The following is a 24,399-nucleotide window of genomic DNA, read 5'->3' on the forward strand; positions in this document are numbered from 1 at the left end:
TTGAGAGGGATCTTTCCTTCTCCCTATTTACATTTTGTATTGAGGTGCCGGGCACTGCTCACACCCACTGGAAGCCACAGTCCCTGCCTCAAAAGACTGATTGACTTTGATTGCCTTTAACATCTGAGACTGTAATTTAAAGACATAAGAGGAGATAACAGAATCTTTTGCAGCCAACTGCCTATACACAGTTTGAATGGTTCTAGTATTTTATCATTGGAGAGGTTTGAATGTCCTCTGAGAAGATACGATGTTCAGCCAACTGGCCATTCAAAATTCGTCCAACAAAACCATATCTGACACAACTCCCAGTTCAGAGTAAGTCTCTGGAGAATATTCGGGAGATCCCCTTGCGAATCTCCTTTGTCTTCACGCTGTAAACAATTGGGTTTAACACAGGGGGGACAAAGAGGCAGGCATAGGACAGAAGAATTTGCACAAGACGAGGGGCATTTTTCCCGAATCTGTGCATAACAGCGACAGCAATTATTGGGACATAAAAGAGTAAGACGGCGCAGATGTGCGAGACACAGGTGTTTAGGGCCGTGAGACGCTGTCCATGGGATGCAATATTAAAAACAGTCCTTAGAATCTTAACGTACGATAGGATGATGAACACTGAGTCTAAGCCGTAAGTGACCAGGGTGGCAAACAATCCGTAGATGTTATTGACGGTTGTGTCTGCACACGCCAGTCTCATCATGTCTGAGTGCAAGCAGTAAGGGTGGGAGAGGACATTGCCTTTACAGATTGGCAGCCGTTTAATCAGAAAGGGGAAAGGGAGGAGCATGCTGGTACTTTTAATCACAACGGCCAGCCCGATTCCCACGATCCTGGGGTTGGTCAAGATGGCCGCGTAGCGCAGCGGGTCGCAGATGGCGACAAAGCGATCGAACGACATGGCCAGTAAAATCCCCGACTCCATGAAGGAAAAGGAGTGAATGAAAAACATCTGGGCCAGGCAGGCGTCGAACGCAACATCTATGACATCGAAGCAGAAGATGCCGAGCACGGTGGGCAGGGTTGACAGAGACATACCGAGGTCGTTGACTGACAGCATGCACAGGAACAAATACATGGGCTGGTGGAGACGCCGGTCTGCCCAGATAATGCAGAGAACAGTGCAATTCCCTACAATGGCGGTGATGTAGACCACACAGAAAGGGATCGAGATCCAGTGGTGAGCAGCTTCCTGCCCTGGGAACCCGGTCAGTTGGAAGGTGGCAGGATGGAAGCTGGTGCTATTGAAATCCACCATGATGAGCAGTCGCTGTCCCGGTCAGCTCCAACCCCCTGTGTAAATGCAAAATGAACCTGAGAGTTACCCCGAGGCCAGGTGACCGGGAAGGGACCTGCAGTTCAGCATTGACTTGCAGAATCCCAGTGTACAAGGGCCCTCTCCTGCAAGCCTGGGGCTGCTCTCCCCAGGGAAATCAAGGAGGAGTTGTTCTGAATCCAGCCTGAAGAGCCAGGGTCCAAGAATTCATTTCCAGCCCTAGCTCGTTTAAAGGGAGCGAAGAGATTCTGCTCCCACAGTTCTGCTGTCCACAGTTCTAGAACGTTCCTCAGGAAGGAGGTTGATGAATTGGTCACATTCAGAGGAGCAGGAAGGGGCACATTGTTAACAGCAAGGGAAATTAACCCTTCGCAAGGGCAGCTGTGAATTCCCCATCCCTGGCAACGGAGACTGCTCTAGTACACACAGGAATGAATTCAGGGCACGTCGCTGGCCTGTGCGCTGCAGGTGATCGGAGTGGTCCCTTCTGGCCTTAAACCTATGAAGCTGGGCCAGCCTGTGAATAGCTCCTCTCCACCCCCCGTCCCTCTCATGCCGCCCTCCCCCAGACAGCAGCGGGAAGGCTGGAAACCTGCACGCCGGCTCTGACTCTGGCCCAGTGCGAAGTGTGGCAAGGTCACGACCCCTCCGTGCGTCTGAGCCCGGCCTCCCAGCCGGGCGCTGGGACTTCCCGCCTCGGACAGGGATGCTGCTAAAAGCAGAATCGGGACCTGCGTTTAACTGTGCTCTGCATTACGCCCTACGATCGCCAGCCCTCTTAGACTCTTTGAAGGCGGGGAAAGGACAGATTGATTATTGCTCATGAATGTTAATGTGATTCCGCAGCCCCAGGTGCACATCAGCACTTTACAAAGGATGAAAGGGACAGGCCCCAGCCATGAGAACACACAGGTTGCAGGCTGGCCCCTGTCCTCCCCTACACACCGGCTGTGCAGTGCGGTGGAGCTCAGTAGGGCTGGACAGCCCATAAATCTGGGCAGGATTTGTCCCTAAGGCTTCGTCGCTGCTGCAGGCCAGGGGGGTGATTCCCCTGCTCATGGCCCCGCCCGTGCTAGCTTCCATCCAGCTTGAGTGAGGGGCGGGTGGCAGGGGCAGGGCTGAGCTGTGCCGAATACAAACCGACCTGCAACCGTATGTGTGTGTGTCTGGGTGTGAGATTGTGTGTGTGCATGTCTGTCTCTGTGTGTGTGTGTGTGTGTGTGTGTGTGTCCATGTGAGGGTGTGTGTCCGTGTATATATCTGTCTGTGTGCATGTGTGTGTTTGTGTGAATGTGTCTGTGTGTGCCTCTGTGTGTGTCTGTCTGTCTCTGAGGTGAGTGTATATGTGTCTTTCTGTGTGTGTGTGTGTGTGAGAGAGAGAGAGAGAGAGAGAGAGAGAGAGAGAGAGAGAGAGATTGTGTGTGTCTGTGTGTCCGTTTGTGTGTGTGTGTGTGTGTTTGTGTGAATGTGTCTGAGTGTGTCTGTCTGTCTCTGTGGTGAGTTTATGTGTGTCTTTCTGTGTGTCTGTGTGTGTGTGAGAGAGAGAGATTTTGTGTGAGTGTATGTGTGTGTGTGTGTGTGTGCATGTCCATCTGTCTGTCTGTCTGTGTGTTTGTGTGAATGTTTCTGTGTGTGAGTCTGTCTGTCTCTGTGGTGAGTGTATATGTGTCTTTCTGTGTGTGTGAGAGAGAGAGAGAGAGAAAGAGAGAGAGAGATTGTGTGTGAGTGTCTGTCTGTGTCTGTGTGTGAGTGTATGTATGCGTGCGTGTGCGCGTGTGTGTCGGTGCATGAAATATGCTGAAATGTTCTCCTTAAGTTTTGAAGAAACCAAGTCTGGCCAGAAGGCAGAGGTGCCGGGCTGGGGTTTAGCCAGGGAACAATGAGAAGAGCTTGATGAGATTTGACATTCCTGCAGTGTCCCGGAGCACCCCAGAGCCCCCCAGCTCACGCACGGCCCCCCCAGGAGGCAGAGGACCATTGGCCAGAGCCCCGGGGCAATGAACTCTCACGCAGAGCTGAGGAGACCTCAGGCCTTAAACTTCTCTAAAACCATCCACCTGCCCCTTCCCCCGCTGCCTGCTTCTCTGTCTCAGCGCCACGAGGGGCTGTGCTCACCGCGCTGCGTTTCATCCCATCCGTCCAGGAGGAAAATCGTCCAGAGCCGACTAACAAGGAAGGGGCAGAATTTCAAAAGCAGAGATGAGAGTTAGGCACCTACATTATCTCCTGCGAAATGGTGAAATGAATTTTAAAAGTGTCCTGATTATAAACTTTTTTTAAGCTTTATTGGACTCATATCTCCCCGTAAAACTCCAAATAGAGGGTGTCAGGTAACCAACCCCCTTCTCTCAACTGCAGCTGACTCACCAGGGTGGACGTGACGAAAATCTTCACCATTGAGGAAAAAAGCCTCTGGACCCAGCCTGCCTGGAGTATCCGCCACAGACTGCCAGGCACGGGAGAGTATTTATCCTGTATCCTTGCAGCAGCTCCTCGGGGATCACGCAGTCCACTGGGAACTCAAGCGCAGGCTGATGTTTGAACATGGGCTAATCAGGCAAAGAAGCCATATCCAGTAGCAAGAGCTCTGTGACTTTTGCTGCTTGTATCCTTTATCCTACATGAGAACAGCAGAAAATAAGAATCACGAGGAGTTCGGTGGCACCTTCAAGACTAACGGATTTAACAGATTTAGATCTGTTAGTCTTTAAGGTGCCACCGGACTCCTCGTTGTTTTTGTGGATACAGAGTAACACGGTTGCCCCTCGGATAGAAAATAAGAACGGCCACACTGAGTCACACCAATTCCATCTAGCCCAGTATCCTGAGTTGTAACAGTGGCCAGGGCCCAGGTGCTTCACAGGGAATGAACAGAACAGGGCAATGATCAATTGATCCATCTCCTGTCGTCTACTTCCAGCTTCAGGCGAGCAGGGGCTTGGGACACTCAGAGCATGGTTTTACATCCCTGCCCATCCTGGCCAATAGCCATTGATGGACCGATCCTCCATGAACGTATCTAGTGCTTTTTGAACCCTGTTATAGTGTTGGCCTTCACAACATCCCCTGGCAATGAGTTCCACAGGTTGTACATTGTGGAAGAAGTACTTCCTTATGCTTTTTAAAAAATCTGCTGCCTATTAATTGAATTGGGTGACCCTGGGCTGTGTGTTATGAGAAGGAGTAAATAACACTTCCATATTTACTTTCCCCACACCAGTCATGATTTTATAGACCTCTATCATATCCCCCCGTTACTTGTCTCTTTCTCAGGCTGAGAAGTCCCAGTCTTTTTAGTCTCTCCTCATATGGAAGCTGTTCCATACCCCTAATCATTTTTGTTGCCCTTCTCTGTACTTTTTCCAATTCTAATATATCTTTTTTGAGATGAGGCAACCAGAACTGCACGCAGTATTCAAGGTGTGAGTATGCCATGATTTATATGAAGGTAATATGATATTTTCTGTCTGATATTTATCCCTTTCCTAATGGTTTCCAACATTCTGTTCACTTTTGACTGCTGCTGCACATTGAGTGGATGTTTTCAGAGAACTATCCACACTGACTCCAAGCTCTCTTTCTTGAGTGGTCACAGCTAATTTACACCCCATCGTTTTATATGTATAGTTGAGATTATGTTTTCCGATGTGCATTACTTTGCATTTATCAACACTGAATTTCATCTGCCATTGTGTTGCCCAGTCACCCAGTTTTGAGAAATCCCTTTGTAACCCTTCACAGTCAGCTTTGGACTTATCTATCTTGAGTAATTTTGTATCATCTGCAAACTTTGCCATATCACTGTTTTCCCCTTTTTTCCAGATCACTTATGAATCTGTTGAACAGTAGTGGTCCCAAAACAGACCCCTGGGAGATCCCACTACCCCAGAAGTTTGTCAATCGCAGTGTTGACATCTCCTCCAGCATCTCTCAGAGCTTCTACATTGGCTTCATGCTTCAGGAAACCCATTATTTAGAGCTGCTCCAGCTGCTGCTGGAATTGGGCTTCTGGAGTTTGGGGAAGCGGGGGCTTGCTTGACCAGGACCCTGTGCGATTTGCTCAATGTTACATGGCTGGCACACCGACTCGGCTGACCTTGGTGCTGGGCTTGCATTCTCACGTGGCTCAGAACCAGTCCCAGTTACTTCTCCACCATCGGCAGGGCTTCCCGCTGCCCCTGAGCTAGGAGCGCTGCCTCGGGCGAACCTCAGCACCTCCATCCCCAGGGTCTGGAAACCCTGCTGAATCTGGAACAGAGCCTTGGTGGCTCTCGGGTTTGCCATCACTAACAGCATGTCTGGGTTGTGCAGGAGCTGGAGGAGGGCTTGGAGCTCCCGCGCTACTTCTTGTTGGGGATGCGGGATACCAACGAACCAGGAGTTACTCAGCATGAAGCGCATGATAAGACTGGGGTTCTGGCTCAGGGCCTGCATTATATTCCTCATGTAGGAGACAGACAGGACGTTCTGGAAAGGCAGGGCATTCCTGGGTATCCCTTGCGAGGCGTTCTGCACTTCCGGTGGGTTACACATCCCAGCTGTGACTCCAGGTCCCCCAGGCGGCACCCAGGGGCTCTGCCCCATGCTGCAGTTTGGGCTGTTGCTCACATGAATACCCCCACCGTCAGTGCCATGGTTGCGATGGGGGATGCAAATCTGTGGACCAAACTGAGAGCCCCAAGGGTTTGGCAAAGGGTCTCTGTTTTCTGTGTGGGACAATTGCCTCACCCCCGCTGGGGGCGGCTTGTTCCGGGGTGTGTCACTCCCACACTGCGCCTGTGGTCTATTCAGCGTTGGTTTCTGTGTATCCGAGAGCATTTGCCACAAGACTTTGTCTCCACCCAGCAGCAGAGTCTGGCTCCTGTTTCTCAGTATTTCCTGCATCATCGCTGGGTTCCTAACGAACTCGATCATTTCTCGCAGGAGGGCTGGGATGTTCCAGATGTGGCTGTCCTCTGGATTTTGCTGCACAAACTGCTGGAACAGGGGGTGTTCCCTTAAGAACCGTGTTATCAGGTCGGCGTTTGACAGCATGCTCTGGACAAAGGGATTTTCCAGAATCTGTAGGATCATTTCGGGGTTGATCACCAGCAGCTGCTGGAGCTCATTTAGGAAACCTAAAATGCTGGGTGCATTCCCACCTAGCATGCACAGATCTCCCAGACCAGCTGATCCAGGAGGGCCTCTGCCCGGGGACGTGCCGTTGGGTGGTGCTGAAAGGGTGGCAGCATGCGTGCTGGCGTTCGTTTGCTGAGTTTCCTGGTCCTCTGCGCTCGTTTGTGGCCTGATGACGAGGTGGATGGTGAATCCGTCATGGATCCCGGCCTGGCTGAGAGTATCTCGGTCGCTCACAATCTTCCCAGCAAAGATCAAGAGGAGCAGGTTGGTGGGAGCACGGAAGCGCTTGGCGATTTCGCCCCGAAAGTCGGCGATGGTGCTGTTCTCCCACACTGCAAACTCCTCCCTTTCCTTGAGGGTCTTCACCGTCACTTTGATGATCTGGGGCTCTGCAGGGGTGCCGCCAGAGCCCTGTCCCTTTCCAGCCATGGCTAACACGATGCTGGTCCCTTCCCGAAAAGCAGAGAGACCAGACACTGAGAGGGGCTGGGAATGTCTAGAGACCAAATCCAGAGCACTCCTGCCAGCTGGTGCACATCCCCATGCTGCTCCTCTGCTCACAGCTTCCCCGCCTCCTGGCTTGCCCGGGTGGACTGTGACATCCCTGCTGATGTCACTGTGAGCAAGAAACCACATGGACCCCTGCCTTATTCCCCATGCAGCAAGTACTCCCCAGGTGGGGCACCAGGACCATCCCCAATGTCGCTACCATGAACAGGTAATGCGAGCTGGGAAGCAAATGCCCCCGTGCAGTTAAGGAGAAGGCAAATCTTGGGGAAAAAACCATCTAATATGGAGAAATGTACCTATCTCATAGAGCTGGAAGGGACCTTGAAAGGTCATCGAGTCCAGTCCCCTGCCTTCACAGCAGGACCAAGTACTGTCCCTGACAGATTTTTGCCCTAGATCCCTAAATGACCCCCTGAAGGATTGAACTCACAACCCTGGGTTTAGCAGGCCAATGTTCAAACCACTGAGCTATCCCTGCAGCAAAGGGGAACAATCCCATGCTGGGGACTCACCTTCCTGAGGATGTCATGATCCCATCTCAGACTGACGACACCCCTCCACGGCATGAACCCCTGTTATTAGGACAAGACAGGCAATAGTAATGGGGGATTTCCTTATTAGAAATACAGATAGTTGGGTTTGTGATGGCTGGGAGAAACACATGGTGAACTGCCTGCTGGGTGCAAAGGTAGTGGATCTCACGAGACATCTAGATAACCTTACAGGTAGTGCTGGGGAGGAGCCGGTGGTCGTGGTATATGTAGGTACCGGGCACATAGGGATAGGTAGAAGAGAGGTCCTGGAGGGCAAACGTAGCCTGCTAGGTAAGACATTGAATCATAGAATCATAGAATATCAGGGTTGGAAGGGACCTCAGGAGGTCATCTATTCCAACCCCTTGCTCAAAGCAGGACCAATTCCCAACTAAATCATCCCAGCCAGGGCTTTGTCAAGCCTGACCTTAAAAACCTCTAAAGAAGGAGATTCCACCACCTCCCTAGGTAACCCATTCCAGTGCTTCACCACCCTTCTAGTGAAAAAGTTTTTCCTAATATCCAACCTAAACCTCCCAACTGCAACTTGAGACCATTACTCCTTGTTCTGTCATCTGCTACCACTGAGAACAGTCTAGATCCATCCTCTTTGGAACCCCCCTTCAGGTAGTTGAAACCAGCTATCAAATCCCCACTCATTCTTCTCTTCTGCAGACTAAACAATCCCAGTTCCCTCAGCCTCTCCTCATAAGTCATGTGCTCCAGCCCCCTAATCATTTTTGTTGCCCTCCGCTGGACTCTTTCCAATTTTTCCACATCCTTCTTGTAGTGTGGGGCCCCAAATTGGACACAGTACTCCAGATGAGGCCTCACCAATGTCGAATAGAGGGGAATGATCACGTCCCTCGATCTGCTGGCAATGCCACTACTTATACAGCCCAAAATGCCGTTAGCCTTCTTGGCAACAAGAGCACACTGTTGATTCATATCCAGCTTCTCATCCACTGTGACCCCTAGGTCCTTTTCTGCAGAAGTGCTTCCTAGCCATTCGATCCCTAGTCTGTAGCTGTGCGTGGGATTCTTCTGTCCTAAGTGCAGGACTATTGCACTTGTCCTTGTTGAACCTCATCAGGTTTCTTTTGGCCCAATCGTCTAATTTGTTTAGGTCCCCCTGTATCCTATCCCTATCCTCCAGCATATCTACAACTCCTCCTGGACCTCCGTGGCAGCATTCTCTGAAATGCTCCCAGTTCCATGCGCAGGGCCAGTCAAGTATCAGGGGGTAGCCGTGTTAGTCTGTATCTACAAAAACAACATGTTGTTTTTGTAGGGCCAGTCCGACATGCAGAGCTTCAGGGTCTCAATGCATGGATGATACGGTGGTGCGGGGAGGAGCGATTCAGGGTTATTAGGAACTGGGGAACCTTTTGGAGGAGTGGTCTAGACAGGAGGGATGAGCTCCACTTACACCAAAATGGAACCAGATTGCTGGCATGCAACATGCAAAAGGTTGTACGATTGCTCCCTAAAAATACATCAGAGGGACAAATACCAGGGAGGAAGAGGAGTTATTGAATGTGGGCAAAAGAACAAATGGATAGAAACCGGCCATCAACAAGTTTAGGCTTGAAATTAGAGGATGGTTCCTAACCATGAGAGGAGTTGATGGTTAGAGCTCCAGCCATTTATCCTTCCTTCTGCCTCCCAGAGGGGCCTGTCTTCACAGTGAAGACAGACCCCTCTGGGAGGCTGAGGAATTTGGTGCCCCTTATGTGACACGCCCTGGAGGCAAGGCAGCACTGCGGGTTTGTAATGTCCCTCTTGCTGCATTTCAGTCGTGTTCCCCGCCCCGTGCTGCTGGAATCCGTAATTCCCTGTTATTGGGCCAACGCCAAAGAGCCCGAGGGAAGAGTCAGTCAAGCCTGAAGCCTGGTAACGCGCGTGTGTCAAGTGAGCCGTGTGCACGACTGGCTGCAGAATTGGGGCCAATGGCACAGCTTGAGGATTCGCCCTCTTGCAGGCCTTGATCCATCAGTGAACAGCGGCTGTGTCATTAGGTCTGTTCACAGTCAAACCCAGCAGCTTTTCTATGGGTCGTGAACCGACTGCTGCTCTCGGGTACACCCACTGACCCGCAACTGAAGGCAACTGTCTGGCTAATTGATCTAATATATCAGCACTTCCATGGGGCTCTCATCCACCTCGACATGTCTCCCTGCAGGCTGGGTCCTCCTGCTTCCCCACACAGCCCAGCTGAAATTAGCCAGGCAGCTCCCGATGACCCAGGCTGGCGCTGCTAGTTAAAATGTTAATAACTTTTCAAACACGAGTCTAGGGTGGGCAGTAAATCTCAGCGAGCCGCTCCAGCGACCCAGGAGTTCTCTCTCTGCTACACATGGCAAGAAGCCATTCCAAGAATGTTCTGACCTTATCAGTGATTCGCTTCGGTCTGGATTCTGCAGTGCTTGCTCGGGCATAGCTTATACTGACAGCAGGTCAATGCGAATCCGAACGGGGGTGCTCTTTGGGGATGGGCTGGGTTTTCCTAACCCCGAGACAGCGGATATTAAGTCAAGGAAATAAATGTAAGTTCCTCAGGATGTTTCATAGTTTCAGAGATGTAGACTTGACCTTCTGAATGGCACAGGCCAGAGAACCTCACTCAGGTACCACTCTACTGAACCCCAAAACTTTAGTTAGAGCAAAGCATTTCAGCCGGCAGGCAGAGAACAGGAGAGACTGAGGGGACCCCAATGCCTGAGGCCCCTGCATTGGTAGGGGATTGATCAGGTGAGACATGCCCCGGTGATCCCAGCTGGTGACCCACATCCCAGGCTGCAGAAGAAGGCAAAAAAACCCCACGGTCCCTGCCAGTCTGACCAGTGGGAAATCCCTTTGCTATCACAAATCTGGTGACCTTTTCGACCCTGAGCACATGAGCCAGACCCACCAGCCAGGCCGCTAGGAAGAGGGTTCTCTGTTCCACCTGAGAGCCCCGGTCCACTGGTCGAACCAGATGAAGCACGGAACTTGCCCACATTGGACGCCATCAGAAGTGGAGGAGGCCCTTGCCTGAGCAGGGGAAACGTCCCCTTTGCATTAATAAACCCAGGCGGGGGAATATTTCTCTCTCATTAGCCCGAGCCCCACAGCGGGTCACAATCCATTTCTTCATTCAGTGTTTGCAGCTTGCCAGAGCACTGGCAGGCAGACTCCCCAGCCCGGCTGCTAGCGCTGAGGATTCAGGAGGGACTAACTCTCTGGCTCCCTTCGGGGCTAGTTAGACGTGGGGCCGGGAGTCGGGGGAAGGTGCTGGATTTAGCCGTGCCAGCGATTGTAGATTGCACATGGCTCACAGGGGAGTGTTGGAATTAGGCCTGGCCTCCCTCCATCCCCAGCCTCTCCACCGTCCACATGCATCCCTGCCACCACCTCCCACTCCTCTGTGGTCCCCTTTCCTGACCTCACGCCCATTCCTTTCCGCCCTCCCGATCAGACAGAGCAGGGCGGGGTGAGCGGCCCTCCTGACGAATGGGAGCGTGGAGCCAGGGATGCCCGTCGAATGAAGGAGGAGGGGGTAAAACTGGGCAGCTAAGAGGTGGGATGGGTCACTGACATGGATGCTGACGTGACCGAGGATGAGTGCGGGGCATTGCGAAGGGAGGGAGGGAGCGAGCCGGGAGCTGAAGCAGGAAGGAGGCCGATGGGGAAGAGCTGGGCGGATGGCAGAGGACGGCGACATGGAGGCAGAGAGGGGTGAAGAGTTGGATGCAGTGATGTTCCTCAGAGGGCTGGGGTTGGTGGCTGGACCGGGAGAGGAGACTCATATCCCCATTTTATAGATGGGGAAACTGAGGCCTGGGAGGGTGAAGTGACTCACCCAAGGTCATACATACAGCCTGTGGCAGAGTTGGGACTAGGATCCAGGTCTCCTGAAGCCCAGTCCAGTGCGCTGTCCCCTAGGCCACGCTGCACTCTGGGGTAGTGACCCGACTCAGACAATCATGATGCTCTCTCCGCCAGCTGTGGCTACGCCTCGTGTCTAATCCCGCACTGCGCTGGGTCAAGGCTTGGTCGCTAAGGGGCTGCACAGAGGCCTCTCATAGAATCATAGAATATCAGGGTTGGAAGGGACCTCAGGAGGTCATCTAGTCCAACCCCCTGCTCAAAGCAGGACCAATTCCCAACTAAATCATCCCAGCCAGGGCTTTGTCAAGCCTGACCTTAAAAACCTCTAAAGAAGGAGATTCCACCACCTCCCTAGGTAACCCATTCCAGTGCTTCACCACCCTTCTAGTGAAAAAGTTTTTCCTAATATCCAACCTAAACCTCCCAACTGCAACTTGAGACCATTACTCCTTGTTCTGTCATCTGCTACCACTGAGAACAGTCTAGATCCATCCTCTTTGGAACCCCCCTTCAGGTAGTTGAAACCAGCTATCAAATCCCCACTCATTCTTCTCTTCTGCAGACTAAACAATCCCAGTTCCCTCAGCCTCTCCTCATAAGTCATGTGCTCCAGCCCCCTAATCATTTTTGTTGCCCTCCGCTGGACTCTTTCCAATTTTTCCACATCCTTCTTGTAGTGTGGGGCCCCAAATTGGACACAGTACTCCAGATGAGGCCTCACCAATGTCGAATAGAGGGGAATGATCACGTCCCTCGATCTGCTGGCAATGCCACTACTTATACAGCCCAAAATGCCGTTAGCCTTCTTGGCAACAAGAGCACACTGTTGATTCATATCCAGCTTCTCATCCACTGTGACCCCTAGGTCCTTTTCTGCAGAAGTGCTTCCTAGCCATTCGATCCCTAGTCTGTAGCTGTGCGTGGGATTCTTCTGTCCTAAGTGCAGGACTATTGCACTTGTCCTTGTTGAACCTCATCAGGTTTCTTTTGGCCCAATCGTCTAATTTGTTTAGGTCCCCCTGTATCCTATCCCTATCCTCCAGCATATCTACAACTCCTCCTGGACCTCCGTGGCAGCATTCTCTGAAATGCTCCCAGTTCCATGCGCAGGGCCAGTCAAGTATCAGGGGGTAGCCGTGTTAGTCTGTATCTACAAAAACAACATGTTGTTTTTGTAGGGCCAGTCCGACATGCAGAGCTTCAGGGTCTCAATGCATGGATGATACGGTGGTGCGGGGAGGAGCGATTCAGGGTTATTAGGAACTGGGGAACCTTTTGGAGGAGTGGTCTAGACAGGAGGGATGAGCTCCACTTACACCAAAATGGAACCAGATTGCTGGCATGCAACATGCAAAAGGTTGTACGATTGCTCCCTAAAAATACATCAGAGGGACAAATACCAGGGAGGAAGAGGAGTTATTGAATGTGGGCAAAAGAACAAATGGATAGAAACCGGCCATCAACAAGTTTAGGCTTGAAATTAGAGGATGGTTCCTAACCATGAGAGGAGTTGATGGTTAGAGCTCCAGCCATTTATCCTTCCTTCTGCCTCCCAGAGGGGCCTGTCTTCACAGTGAAGACAGACCCCTCTGGGAGGCTGAGGAATTTGGTGCCCCTTATGTGACACGCCCTGGAGGCAAGGCAGCACTGCGGGTTTGTAATGTCCCTCTTGCTGCATTTCAGTCGTGTTCCCCGCCCCGTGCTGCTGGAATCCGTAATTCCCTGTTATTGGGCCAACGCCAAAGAGCCCGAGGGAAGAGTCAGTCAAGCCTGAAGCCTGGTAACGCGCGTGTGTCAAGTGAGCCGTGTGCACGACTGGCTGCAGAATTGGGGCCAATGGCACAGCTTGAGGATTCGCCCTCTTGCAGGCCTTGATCCATCAGTGAACAGCGGCTGTGTCATTAGGTCTGTTCACAGTCAAACCCAGCAGCTTTTCTATGGGTCGTGAACCGACTGCTGCTCTCGGGTACACCCACTGACCCGCAACTGAAGGCAACTGTCTGGCTAATTGATCTAATATATCAGCACTTCCATGGGGCTCTCATCCACCTCGACATGTCTCCCTGCAGGCTGGGTCCTCCTGCTTCCCCACACAGCCCAGCTGAAATTAGCCAGGCAGCTCCCGATGACCCAGGCTGGCGCTGCTAGTTAAAATGTTAATAACTTTTCAAACACGAGTCTAGGGTGGGCAGTAAATCTCAGCGAGCCGCTCCAGCGACCCAGGAGTTCTCTCTCTGCTACACATGGCAAGAAGCCATTCCAAGAATGTTCTGACCTTATCAGTGATTCGCTTCGGTCTGGATTCTGCAGTGCTTGCTCGGGCATAGCTTATACTGACAGCAGGTCAATGCGAATCCGAACGGGGGTGCTCTTTGGGGATGGGCTGGGTTTTCCTAACCCCGAGACAGCGGATATTAAGTCAAGGAAATAAATGTAAGTTCCTCAGGATGTTTCATAGTTTCAGAGATGTAGACTTGACCTTCTGAATGGCACAGGCCAGAGAACCTCACTCAGGTACCACTCTACTGAACCCCAAAACTTTAGTTAGAGCAAAGCATTTCAGCCGGCAGGCAGAGAACAGGAGAGACTGAGGGGACCCCAATGCCTGAGGCCCCTGCATTGGTAGGGGATTGATCAGGTGAGACATGCCCCGGTGATCCCAGCTGGTGACCCACATCCCAGGCTGCAGAAGAAGGCAAAAAAACCCCACGGTCCCTGCCAGTCTGACCAGTGGGAAATCCCTTTGCTATCACAAATCTGGTGACCTTTTCGACCCTGAGCACATGAGCCAGACCCACCAGCCAGGCCGCTAGGAAGAGGGTTCTCTGTTCCACCTGAGAGCCCCGGTCCACTGGTCGAACCAGATGAAGCACGGAACTTGCCCACATTGGACGCCATCAGAAGTGGAGGAGGCCCTTGCCTGAGCAGGGGAAACGTCCCCTTTGCATTAATAAACCCAGGCGGGGGAATATTTCTCTCTCATTAGCCCGAGCCCCACAGCGGGTCACAATCCATTTCTTCATTCAGTGTTTGCAGCTTGCCAGAGCACTGGCAGGCAGACTCCCCAGCCCGGCTGCTAGCGCTGAGGATTCAGGAGGGACTAACTCTCTGGCTCCCTTCGGGGCTAGTTAGACGTGGGGCCGGGAGTCGGGGGAAGGTGCTGGATTTAGCCGTGCCAGCGATTGTAGATTGCACATGGCTCACAGGGGAGTGTTGGAATTAGGCCTGGCCTCCCTCCATCCCCAGCCTCTCCACCGTCCACATGCATCCCTGCCACCACCTCCCACTCCTCTGTGGTCCCCTTTCCTGACCTCACGCCCATTCCTTTCCGCCCTCCCGATCAGACAGAGCAGGGCGGGGTGAGCGGCCCTCCTGACGAATGGGAGCGTGGAGCCAGGGATGCCCGTCGAATGAAGGAGGAGGGGGTAAAACTGGGCAGCTAAGAGGTGGGATGGGTCACTGACATGGATGCTGACGTGACCGAGGATGAGTGCGGGGCATTGCGAAGGGAGGGAGGGAGCGAGCCGGGAGCTGAAGCAGGAAGGAGGCCGATGGGGAAGAGCTGGGCGGATGGCAGAGGACGGCGACATGGAGGCAGAGAGGGGTGAAGAGTTGGATGCAGTGATGTTCCTCAGAGGGCTGGGGTTGGTGGCTGGACCGGGAGAGGAGACTCATATCCCCATTTTATAGATGGGGAAACTGAGGCCTGGGAGGGTGAAGTGACTCACCCAAGGTCATACATACAGCCTGTGGCAGAGTTGGGACTAGGATCCAGGTCTCCTGAAGCCCAGTCCAGTGCGCTGTCCCCTAGGCCACGCTGCACTCTGGGGTAGTGACCCGACTCAGACAATCATGATGCTCTCTCCGCCAGCTGTGGCTACGCCTCGTGTCTAATCCCGCACTGCGCTGGGTCAAGGCTTGGTCGCTAAGGGGCTGCACAGAGGCCTCTCATAGAATCATAGAATATCAGGGTTGGAAGGGACCTCAGGAGGTCATCTAGTCCAACCCCCTGCTCAAAGCAGGACCAATTCCCAACTAAATCATCCCAGCCAGGGCTTTGTCAAGCCTGACCTTAAAAACCTCTAAAGAAGGAGATTCCACCACCTCCCTAGGTAACCCATTCCAGTGCTTCACCACCCTTCTAGTGAAAAAGTTTTTCCTAATATCCAACCTAAACCTCCCAACTGCAACTTGAGACCATTACTCCTTGTTCTGTCATCTGCTACCACTGAGAACAGTCTAGATCCATCCTCTTTGGAACCCCCCTTCAGGTAGTTGAAACCAGCTATCAAATCCCCACTCATTCTTCTCTTCTGCAGACTAAACAATCCCAGTTCCCTCAGCCTCTCCTCATAAGTCATGTGCTCCAGCCCCCTAATCATTTTTGTTGCCCTCCGCTGGACTCTTTCCAATTTTTCCACATCCTTCTTGTAGTGTGGGGCCCCAAATTGGACACAGTACTCCAGATGAGGCCTCACCAATGTCGAATAGAGGGGAATGATCACGTCCCTCGATCTGCTGGCAATGCCACTACTTATACAGCCCAAAATGCCGTTAGCCTTCTTGGCAACAAGAGCACACTGTTGATTCATATCCAGCTTCTCATCCACTGTGACCCCTAGGTCCTTTTCTGCAGAAGTGCTTCCTAGCCATTCGATCCCTAGTCTGTAGCTGTGCGTGGGATTCTTCTGTCCTAAGTGAAGGACTATTGCACTTGTCCTTGTTGAACCTCATCAGGTTTCTTTTGGCCCAATCGTCTAATTTGTTTAGGTCCCCCTGTATCCTATCCCTATCCTCCAGCATATCTACAACTCCTCCTGGACCTCCGTGGCAGCATTCTCTGAAATGCTCCCAGTTCCATGCGCAGGGCCAGTCAAGTATCAGGGGGTAGCCGTGTTAGTCTGTATCTACAAAAACAACATGTTGTTTTTGTAGGGCCAGTCCGACATGCAGAGCTTCAGGGTCTCAATGCATGGATGATACGGTGGTGCGGGGAGGAGCGATTCAGGGTTATTAGGAACTGGGGAACCTTTTGGAGGAGTGGTCTAGACAGGAGGGATGAGCTCCACTTACACCAAAATGGAACCAGATTGCTGGCATGCAACATGCAAAAGGTTGTACGATTGCTCCCTAAAAATACATCAGAGGGACAAATACCAGGGAGGAAGAGGAGTTATTGAATGTGGGCAAAAGAACAAATGGATAGAAACCGGCCATCAACAAGTTTAGGCTTGAAATTAGAGGATGGTTCCTAACCATGAGAGGAGTTGATGGTTAGAGCTCCAGCCATTTATCCTTCCTTCTGCCTCCCAGAGGGGCCTGTCTTCACAGTGAAGACAGACCCCTCTGGGAGGCTGAGGAATTTGGTGCCCCTTATGTGACACGCCCTGGAGGCAAGGCAGCACTGCGGGTTTGTAATGTCCCTCTTGCTGCATTTCAGTCGTGTTCCCCGCCCCGTGCTGCTGGAATCCGTAATTCCCTGTTATTGGGCCAACGCCAAAGAGCCCGAGGGAAGAGTCAGTCAAGCCTGAAGCCTGGTAACGCGCGTGTGTCAAGTGAGCCGTGTGCACGACTGGCTGCAGAATTGGGGCCAATGGCACAGCTTGAGGATTCGCCCTCTTGCAGGCCTTGATCCATCAGTGAACAGCGGCTGTGTCATTAGGTCTGTTCACAGTCAAACCCAGCAGCTTTTCTATGGGTCGTGAACCGACTGCTGCTCTCGGGTACACCCACTGACCCGCAACTGAAGGCAACTGTCTGGCTAATTGATCTAATATATCAGCACTTCCATGGGGCTCTCATCCACCTCGACATGTCTCCCTGCAGGCTGGGTCCTCCTGCTTCCCCACACAGCCCAGCTGAAATTAGCCAGGCAGCTCCCGATGACCCAGGCTGGCGCTGCTAGTTAAAATGTTAATAACTTTTCAAACACGAGTCTAGGGTGGGCAGTAAATCTCAGCGAGCCGCTCCAGCGACCCAGGAGTTCTCTCTCTGCTACACATGGCAAGAAGCCATTCCAAGAATGTTCTGACCTTATCAGTGATTCGCTTCGGTCTGGATTCTGCAGTGCTTGCTCGGGCATAGCTTATACTGACAGCAGGTCAATGCGAATCCGAACGGGGGTGCTCTTTGGGGATGGGCTGGGTTTTTCCTAACCCCGAGACAGCGGATATTAAGTCAAGGAAATAAATGTAAGTTCCTCAGGATGTTTCATAGTTTCAGAGATGTAGACTTGACCTTCTGAATGGCACAGGCCAGAGAACCTCACTCAGGTACCACTCTACTGAACCCCAAAACTTTAGTTAGAGCAAAGCATTTCAGCCGGCAGGCAGAGAACAGGAGAGACTGAGGGGACCCCAATGCCTGAGGCCCCTGCATTGGTAGGGGATTGATCAGGTGAGACATGCCCCGGTGATCCCAGCTGGTGACCCACATCCCAGGCTGCAGAAGAAGGCAAAAAAACCCCACGGTCCCTGCCAGTCTGACCAGTGGGAAATCCCTTTGCTATCACAAATCTGGTGACCTTTTCGACCCTGAGCACATGAGCCAGACCCACCAGCCAGGCCGCTAGGAAGAGGGTTCTCTGTTCCACCTGAGAGCCCCGGTCCACTGGTCGAACCAGATGAAGCACGGAACTTGCCCACATTGGACGCCATCAGAAGTGGAGGAGGCCCTTGCCTGAGCAGGGGAAACGTCCCCTTTGCATTAATAAACCCAGGCGGGGGAATATTTCTCTCTCATTAGCCCGAGCCCCACAGCGGGTCACAATCCATTTCTTCATTCAGTGTTTGCAGCTTGCCAGAGCACTGGCAGGCAGACTCCCCAGCCCGGCTGCTAGCGCTGAGGATTCAGGAGGGACTAACTCTCTGGCTCCCTTCGGGGCTAGTTAGACGTGGGGCCGGGAGTCGGGGGAAGGTGCTGGATTTAGCCGTGCCAGCGATTGTAGATTGCACATGGCTCACAGGGGAGTGTTGGAATTAGGCCTGGCCTCCCTCCATCCCCAGCCTCTCCACCGTCCACATGCATCCCTGCCACCACCTCCCACTCCTCTGTGGTCCCCTTTCCTGACCTCACGCCCATTCCTTTCCGCCCTCCCGATCAGACAGAGCAGGGCGGGGTGAGCGGCCCTCCTGACGAATGGGAGCGTGGAGCCAGGGATGCCCGTCGAATGAAGGAGGAGGGGGTAAAACTGGGCAGCTAAGAGGTGGGATGGGTCACTGACATGGATGCTGACGTGACCGAGGATGAGTGCGGGGCATTGCGAAGGGAGGGAGGGAGCGAGCCGGGAGCTGAAGCAGGAAGGAGGCCGATGGGGAAGAGCTGGGCGGATGGCAGAGGACGGCGACATGGAGGCAGAGAGGGGTGAAGAGTTGGATGCAGTGATGTTCCTCAGAGGGCTGGGGTTGGTGGCTGGACCGGGAGAGGAGACTCATATCCCCATTTTATAGATGGGGAAACTGAGGCCTGGGAGGGTGAAGTGACTCACCCAAGGTCATACATACAGCCTGTGGCAGAGTTGGGACTAGGATCCAGGTCTCCTGAAGCCCAGTCCAGTGCGCTGTCCCCTAGGCCACGCTGCACTCTGGGGTAGTGACCCGACTCAGACAATCATGATGCTCTCTCCGCCAGCTGTGGCTACGCCTCGTGTCTAATCCCGCACTGCGCTGGGTCAAGGCTTGGTCGCTAAGGGGCTGCACAGAGGCCTCTCATAGAATCATAGAATATCAGGGTTGGAAGGGACCTCAGGAGGTCATCTAGTCCAACCCCCTGCTCAAAGCAGGACCAATTCCCAACTAAATCATCCCAGCCAGGGCTTTGTCAAGCCTGACCTTAAAAACCTCTAAGGATGGAGATTCCACCACCTCCCTAGGTAACACATTCCAGTGCTTCACCACCCTCCTAGTGAAAAAGTTTTTCCTAATATCCAACCTAGACCTCCCCCACTGCAACTTGAGACCATTACTCCTTGTTCTGTCGTCTGCCACCACTGAGAACAGTCTAGATCCATCCTCTTTGGAACCCCCCTTCAGGTAGTTGAAACCAGCTATCAAATCTCCCCTCATTCTTCTCTTCTGCAGACTAAATAATCCCAGTTCCCTCAGCCTCTCCTCATAAGTCATGTGCGCCAGCCCCCTAATCATTTTTGTTGTCCTCCGCTGGACTCTTTCCAATTTTTCCACATCCTTCTGATTTTCCCTCTGTGTGGTTCTTCGTTGGGGCTTGGAAATGTTAAAATGTCAGGCGTGCCCCAGCCTGCCGAGGAGGGCGCTGACCCCAGGGCTGGAACCCCGCCTGTGAACACATCTCCAGACCCCGCGCGCTGTCCCCCCAGCGTACGCCCTCCTGTGGGGCCCTGCGGTGCTGCTGCTGCAGGTGAACCCTTCGCCCCCAGAAGCCAGTCTCCGGGGACGCCAGTCGCTCCGCTTTCTCTTTGCAGGCCAGTGGAGGATTCTGAGCTGTTGGGACTGCAGACACCCCAGTGGGGCAGACATGGGGGGAAAGGAGGGTCTGTAAAAATGCCCCCCACAAGAACCCAGAGTAGTTCTGTGCTGTGGGGACAGCTGAGAGGGCGTGGACGGGTTGGATATGTCCTTTCATTCCACAACCAGCCCCCACATCCCCAGGGGATGGGGAGTTTCTCTGGCCACTCCAGTCCCAGCTGTCTGTCACTTTGGGGATGAATTTTTCCATGCTGTTCAGCCCCAGTGGAAGACTCTGTCCTCAGCCCATCACAGGGCTGCCCTGGCATCATCTCCCTGTGCCTGGGAAAGGTGGGGTCAGGGCTCTGCCCATGGGCAGGGGTATATGGTCTGCAGCCTCTACTGATGGCCCAGGATTTGGCTGCCCCCATCCCTCCTGCTGCTTCTTCATCCAGGAAGGTCTTTGGCATCGCATGGCTTCCCGAAAACCTCATGTGCCCTGCCTGGCCCCTCTGTGATGTCATAGCGGGATGTTTATGCCCTTCTGTGATGTCATAGCTGGATGTGTCTGCCACATCCCTCTGTGATGTCATAGCGGGATGTTTATGCCCCTCTGTGATGTCATAGCTGGATGTGTCTGCCACATCCCTCTGTGATGCCATAGCGGGATGTTTATGCCCCTCTGTGATGTCATAGTGGGATGTTTATGCCACGTCCCTCTGTGATGTCAGGTGGATGTTCCTGGGGACATAATTAGCTTTCTTCCCTCTTTAAATTATTGACAACGTATGTGTAAAAAAAAACCTCCTGAGAATTTATGGGAGTAACAACTGAACTGTAAGCACATGATAAAGCGAATGAGCTGCACCGGGGATGTTTAGGAAGCGTAAAAGCTCCATTGCTGGCCCCCAACAGTAAGGAGTCATTACCGAGCGCTGTTTCTGTAAGACGGGTACGGGCATTTTTCACAGAATGGACATGCTGTAAATTTGTGATTCAGAAATATCCGATTGTCTCATTCCTATAATGTAAAGTGTTGAAATGACTAAATCATATGATATATTCATTTAATAGAATAGTCCAAATAAAATGAAAAAAAAAAAAGTCAACCTGGAATGTTTTTACCTCATTTAAACAAAAAAGGTTGACATCAAATGAAACAAGAAAGTCGAAATGATTCATTTTGACACGTCTCCGTTGGAAATGTCATCACAATGGACACAGTCCTGTGGACCGTTTTGGTTCTGGAAATGGCATTTTCAGACAGGAAACAGTTCCATGAGCAATGTGCCACCCACTCTAGTGAATAGCCTTTCCGATGCAAACTGCATCACCACTGCGCAGCACGGTCCTCGCCTTCCCACTGTTCTTGCCAGTTCCTCAGTCCCAGCAATGGCAACTTTCACAGTGCCTACATAAGAACAGCCAGACTGAGTCAGACCAATTCCATCTAGCCCAGTCTGCTGTCTGCCAACAGTGGCCAGTGCCAGGTGCCCCAGATGGAATGAACAGAACAGGTAAACATCAAGTGATCCATCGCCTGTCGCTCATTCCCAGCTTCTGGCCAACAGAGGCTAGGGACACTGAAGGAACAGACATGGACACCGTGTAGAGTAGGGACAACGAATACAATTTACGTCATGGGCCCATTGTATTGCAAAGTATTTCTGTCCATCTTCTTATTCCTCAAAGCTGTTTATCTGTTCTTGAATATACATAGCCAAGCAAAGTGCGGTCGCACATGCAAAGCAATGGCACGTCTCTGTTTATTTGTCTGTCTATAATGCGATGACGTTTGAATGCTGCAGCCGATCAATTACAAAATTTCAGGGAATGTTCTAGCCATCAGCGGGTGCAACCCTGTGGATGTTGGTGGCAATCAGCAAAACAGAAAAGGAGAAAAGGGGAACACAAGGAGGAGTCCTTGGCATCTGGTTAGCAGAACCAGAAGCTTCAGCCACCTCAGGAATTGGCTGTAGATCAAAGCAGTGGTTGATGGGAGCAATACACACCTCCCAGCATAACAACTGCCCCCCGTCTCAGCTCTGGTCATCCAAAGCAGTTTCAAATGTCGCCCCTTTGGAAGACTTCTCTGACAGACAGAGAGAAGAGAACTGAGAATGCGGAGGGGAGGAATGGTGGGGGGGATTTGCATGAATTCCTTTAAAGAGGGGGTGGCACATAGTGAGCTTGTGGGGTGAAACAGAAGGACGCCTGGAGCCCCTGGTGTGTGCAAGTTGCTCGATTTGCAGATGCAAAAAAGTGCGCGGCCGCCCCCCAGTTACAGCTTTTGTTAATCTACTGCTTTGAGATAGTGCTGGCCCCCATTGCAAACAGGACAGACAGACGCCCCTGCTGCAGAACTGGCTCGATTTATACCAGTAAGTTATAGATTTGAGGGGGTCTTTCCTTCTCCCTATTTACATTTTGTATTGAGGTGCCAGGCACTGCTCACACCCACTGGAAGCCACAGTCCCTGCCTCAAAAGACTGATTGACTTTGATTGCCTTTAACATCTGAGACTGTAATTAAAAGACATAAGACAATGGTTCTCAGACTTTTCTAAAGGTGACCCCTTTCACAGAGCAAGCCTCTGAGTGCAAACCCCCTTATAAATTAAAAATATGTTTTTTATATATTTAACACCATTATAAATGCTGGAGGCAAAACGGGGTTTGGGGTGGAGGCTGACAGCTCGCGACCCCCCATAATAGCCCCATGACCCCCCTGAGGGGTCCCAACCCCCAGTTTGAGAACCCCTGATGTAAGAGGAAATAACAGAATCTTTTGCAGGCAACTACCTATACACAGTTTGAATTGTTCTAGTATTTTATGGTTGGAGGTTTTGAATGTCCTCTGAGAAGATACAATGTTCAGTCAACAACCCATTCAAAACTCGTCCAACAAAACCATATCCCACACAACTCCCAGTTCAGAGTAAGTCTCTGGAGAATATTCGGGAGATCACCTTGCGAATCTCCTTTGTCTTCACGCTGTAAACAATTGGGTTTAACACAGGGGGGACAAAGAGGTAGGCATAGGACAGAAGAATATGAACAAGACGAGGGGCATTTCCCCCAAACCGGTGCATAACAGAGATAGCAATTATTGGGACATAAAAGAGTAAGACGGCGCAGATGTGTGAGACGCAGGTGTTTAGGGCCGTGAGACGCTGTCCATGGGATGCAATATTAAAAACAGTCCTTAGAATCTTAACGTACGATAGGATGATGAACATTGAGTCTAAGCCGTAAGTGACGAGGATGGCAAATAATCCGTAGATGTTATTGATGGTTGTGTCCGCACACGCCAGTCTCATCATGTCTGGGTGCAAGCAGTAGGCGTGGGAGAGGACATTGCGTTTGCAGATTGGCAGCCGTTTAATCAGAAAGGGGAAAGGGAGGACCATGCTGGTACTTTTAATCACAACGGCCAGCCCGATTCTCACGATCCTGGGGTTGGTCAAGATGGCCGCGTAGCGCAGCGGGTCGCAGATGGCGACAAAGCGATCGAACGACATGGCCAGTAAAATCCCCGACTCCATGAAGGAAAAGGAGTGAATGAAAAACATCTGGGCCAGGCAGGTGTCGAACGCGACATCTATGACATCGAAGCAGAAGATGCCGAGCACGGTGGGCAGGGTTGACAGAGACATACCGAGGTCGTTGACTGACAGCATGCACAGGAACAAATACATGGGCTGGTGGAGACGCCGGTCTGCCCAGATAATGCAGAGAACAGTGCAATTCCCTACAATGGCGGTGATGTAGACCACACAGAAAGGGATCGAGATCCAGTGGTGAGCAGCTTCCTGCCCTGGGAACCCGGTCAGTTGGAAGGTGGCAGGATGGAAGCTGGTGCTATTGAAATCCACCATGATGAGCAGTCGCTGTCCCGGTCAGCTCCAACCCCCTGTGTAAATGCAAAATGAACCTGAGAGTTACCCCGAGGCCAGGTGACCGGGAAGGGACCTGCAGTTCAGCATTGACTTGCAGAATCCCAGTGTACAAGGGCCCTCTCCTGCAAGCCTGGGGCTGCTCTCCCCAGGGAAATCAAGGAGGAGTTGTTCTGAATCCAGCCTGAAGAGCCAGGGTCCAAGAATTCATTTCCAGCCCTAGCTCGTTTAAAGGGAGCGAAGAGATTCTGCTCCCACAGTTCTGCTGTCCACAGTTCTAGAACGTTCCTCAGGAAGGAGGTTGATGAATTGGTCACATTCAGAGGAGCAGGAAGGGGCACATTGTTAACAGCAAGGGAAATTAACCCTTCGCAAGGGCAGCTGTGAATTCCCCATCCCTGGCAACGGAGACTGCTCTAGTTCACACAGGAATGAATTCAGGGCAGGTCGCTGGCCTGTGCGCTGCAGGTGATCGGAGTGGTCCCTTCTGGCCTTAAACCTATGAAGCTGGGCCAGCCTGTGAATAGCTCCTCTCCACCCCCCGTCCCTCTCGTGCCGCCCTCGCCCAGACAGCAGCGGGAAGGCTGGAAACCTGCACGCCGGCTCTGACTCTGGCCCAGTGCGAAGTGTGGCAAGGCCACGACCCCTCCGTGCGTCTGAGCCCGGCCTCCCAACTGGGCGCTGGGTCTAACCGCCTCGGACAGGGATGCTGCTAAAAGCAGAATCGGGACCTGCGTTTAACTGTGCTCTGCATTACGCCGTACAATCGCCAGCCCT

General features: G+C 52.3%; 2 protein-coding genes and 1 pseudogene across 2 annotated transcripts; all 3 read right to left on the reverse strand.

Annotated features, from left to right (window-relative positions):
• Window positions 1-313: 313 nt before the first annotated feature.
• LOC135891117 (olfactory receptor 51I1-like) lies at window positions 314-7,433 on the reverse strand. The gene is made up of 2 exons (XM_065418595.1): window positions 7,417-7,433; window positions 314-1,235 (listed from the first exon to the last, which is right to left on the reverse strand). The coding sequence occupies exons 1-2, from the start codon at window positions 7,431-7,433 to the stop codon at window positions 314-316; spliced, it is 939 nt and encodes a 312-aa protein (XP_065274667.1).
• On the reverse strand, window positions 5,157-6,823 carry LOC135895371 (ubiquilin-1-like; annotated as a pseudogene).
• A 15,226-nt stretch (window positions 7,434-22,659) lies between the features above and the next one.
• Window positions 22,660-23,604, reverse strand: LOC135888798 (olfactory receptor 51I1-like). Its single transcript, XM_065416586.1, has one exon. It carries the CDS (start codon window positions 23,602-23,604, stop codon window positions 22,660-22,662), a length of 945 nt encoding a protein of 314 aa, XP_065272658.1.
• Between the last annotated feature and the right edge of the window lie 795 nt (window positions 23,605-24,399).

Source organism: Emys orbicularis, chromosome 1, assembly GCF_028017835.1.
Source record: "Emys orbicularis isolate rEmyOrb1 chromosome 1, rEmyOrb1.hap1, whole genome shotgun sequence".
In the NCBI taxonomy this organism is placed as follows: domain Eukaryota; kingdom Metazoa; phylum Chordata; order Testudines; family Emydidae; genus Emys; species Emys orbicularis.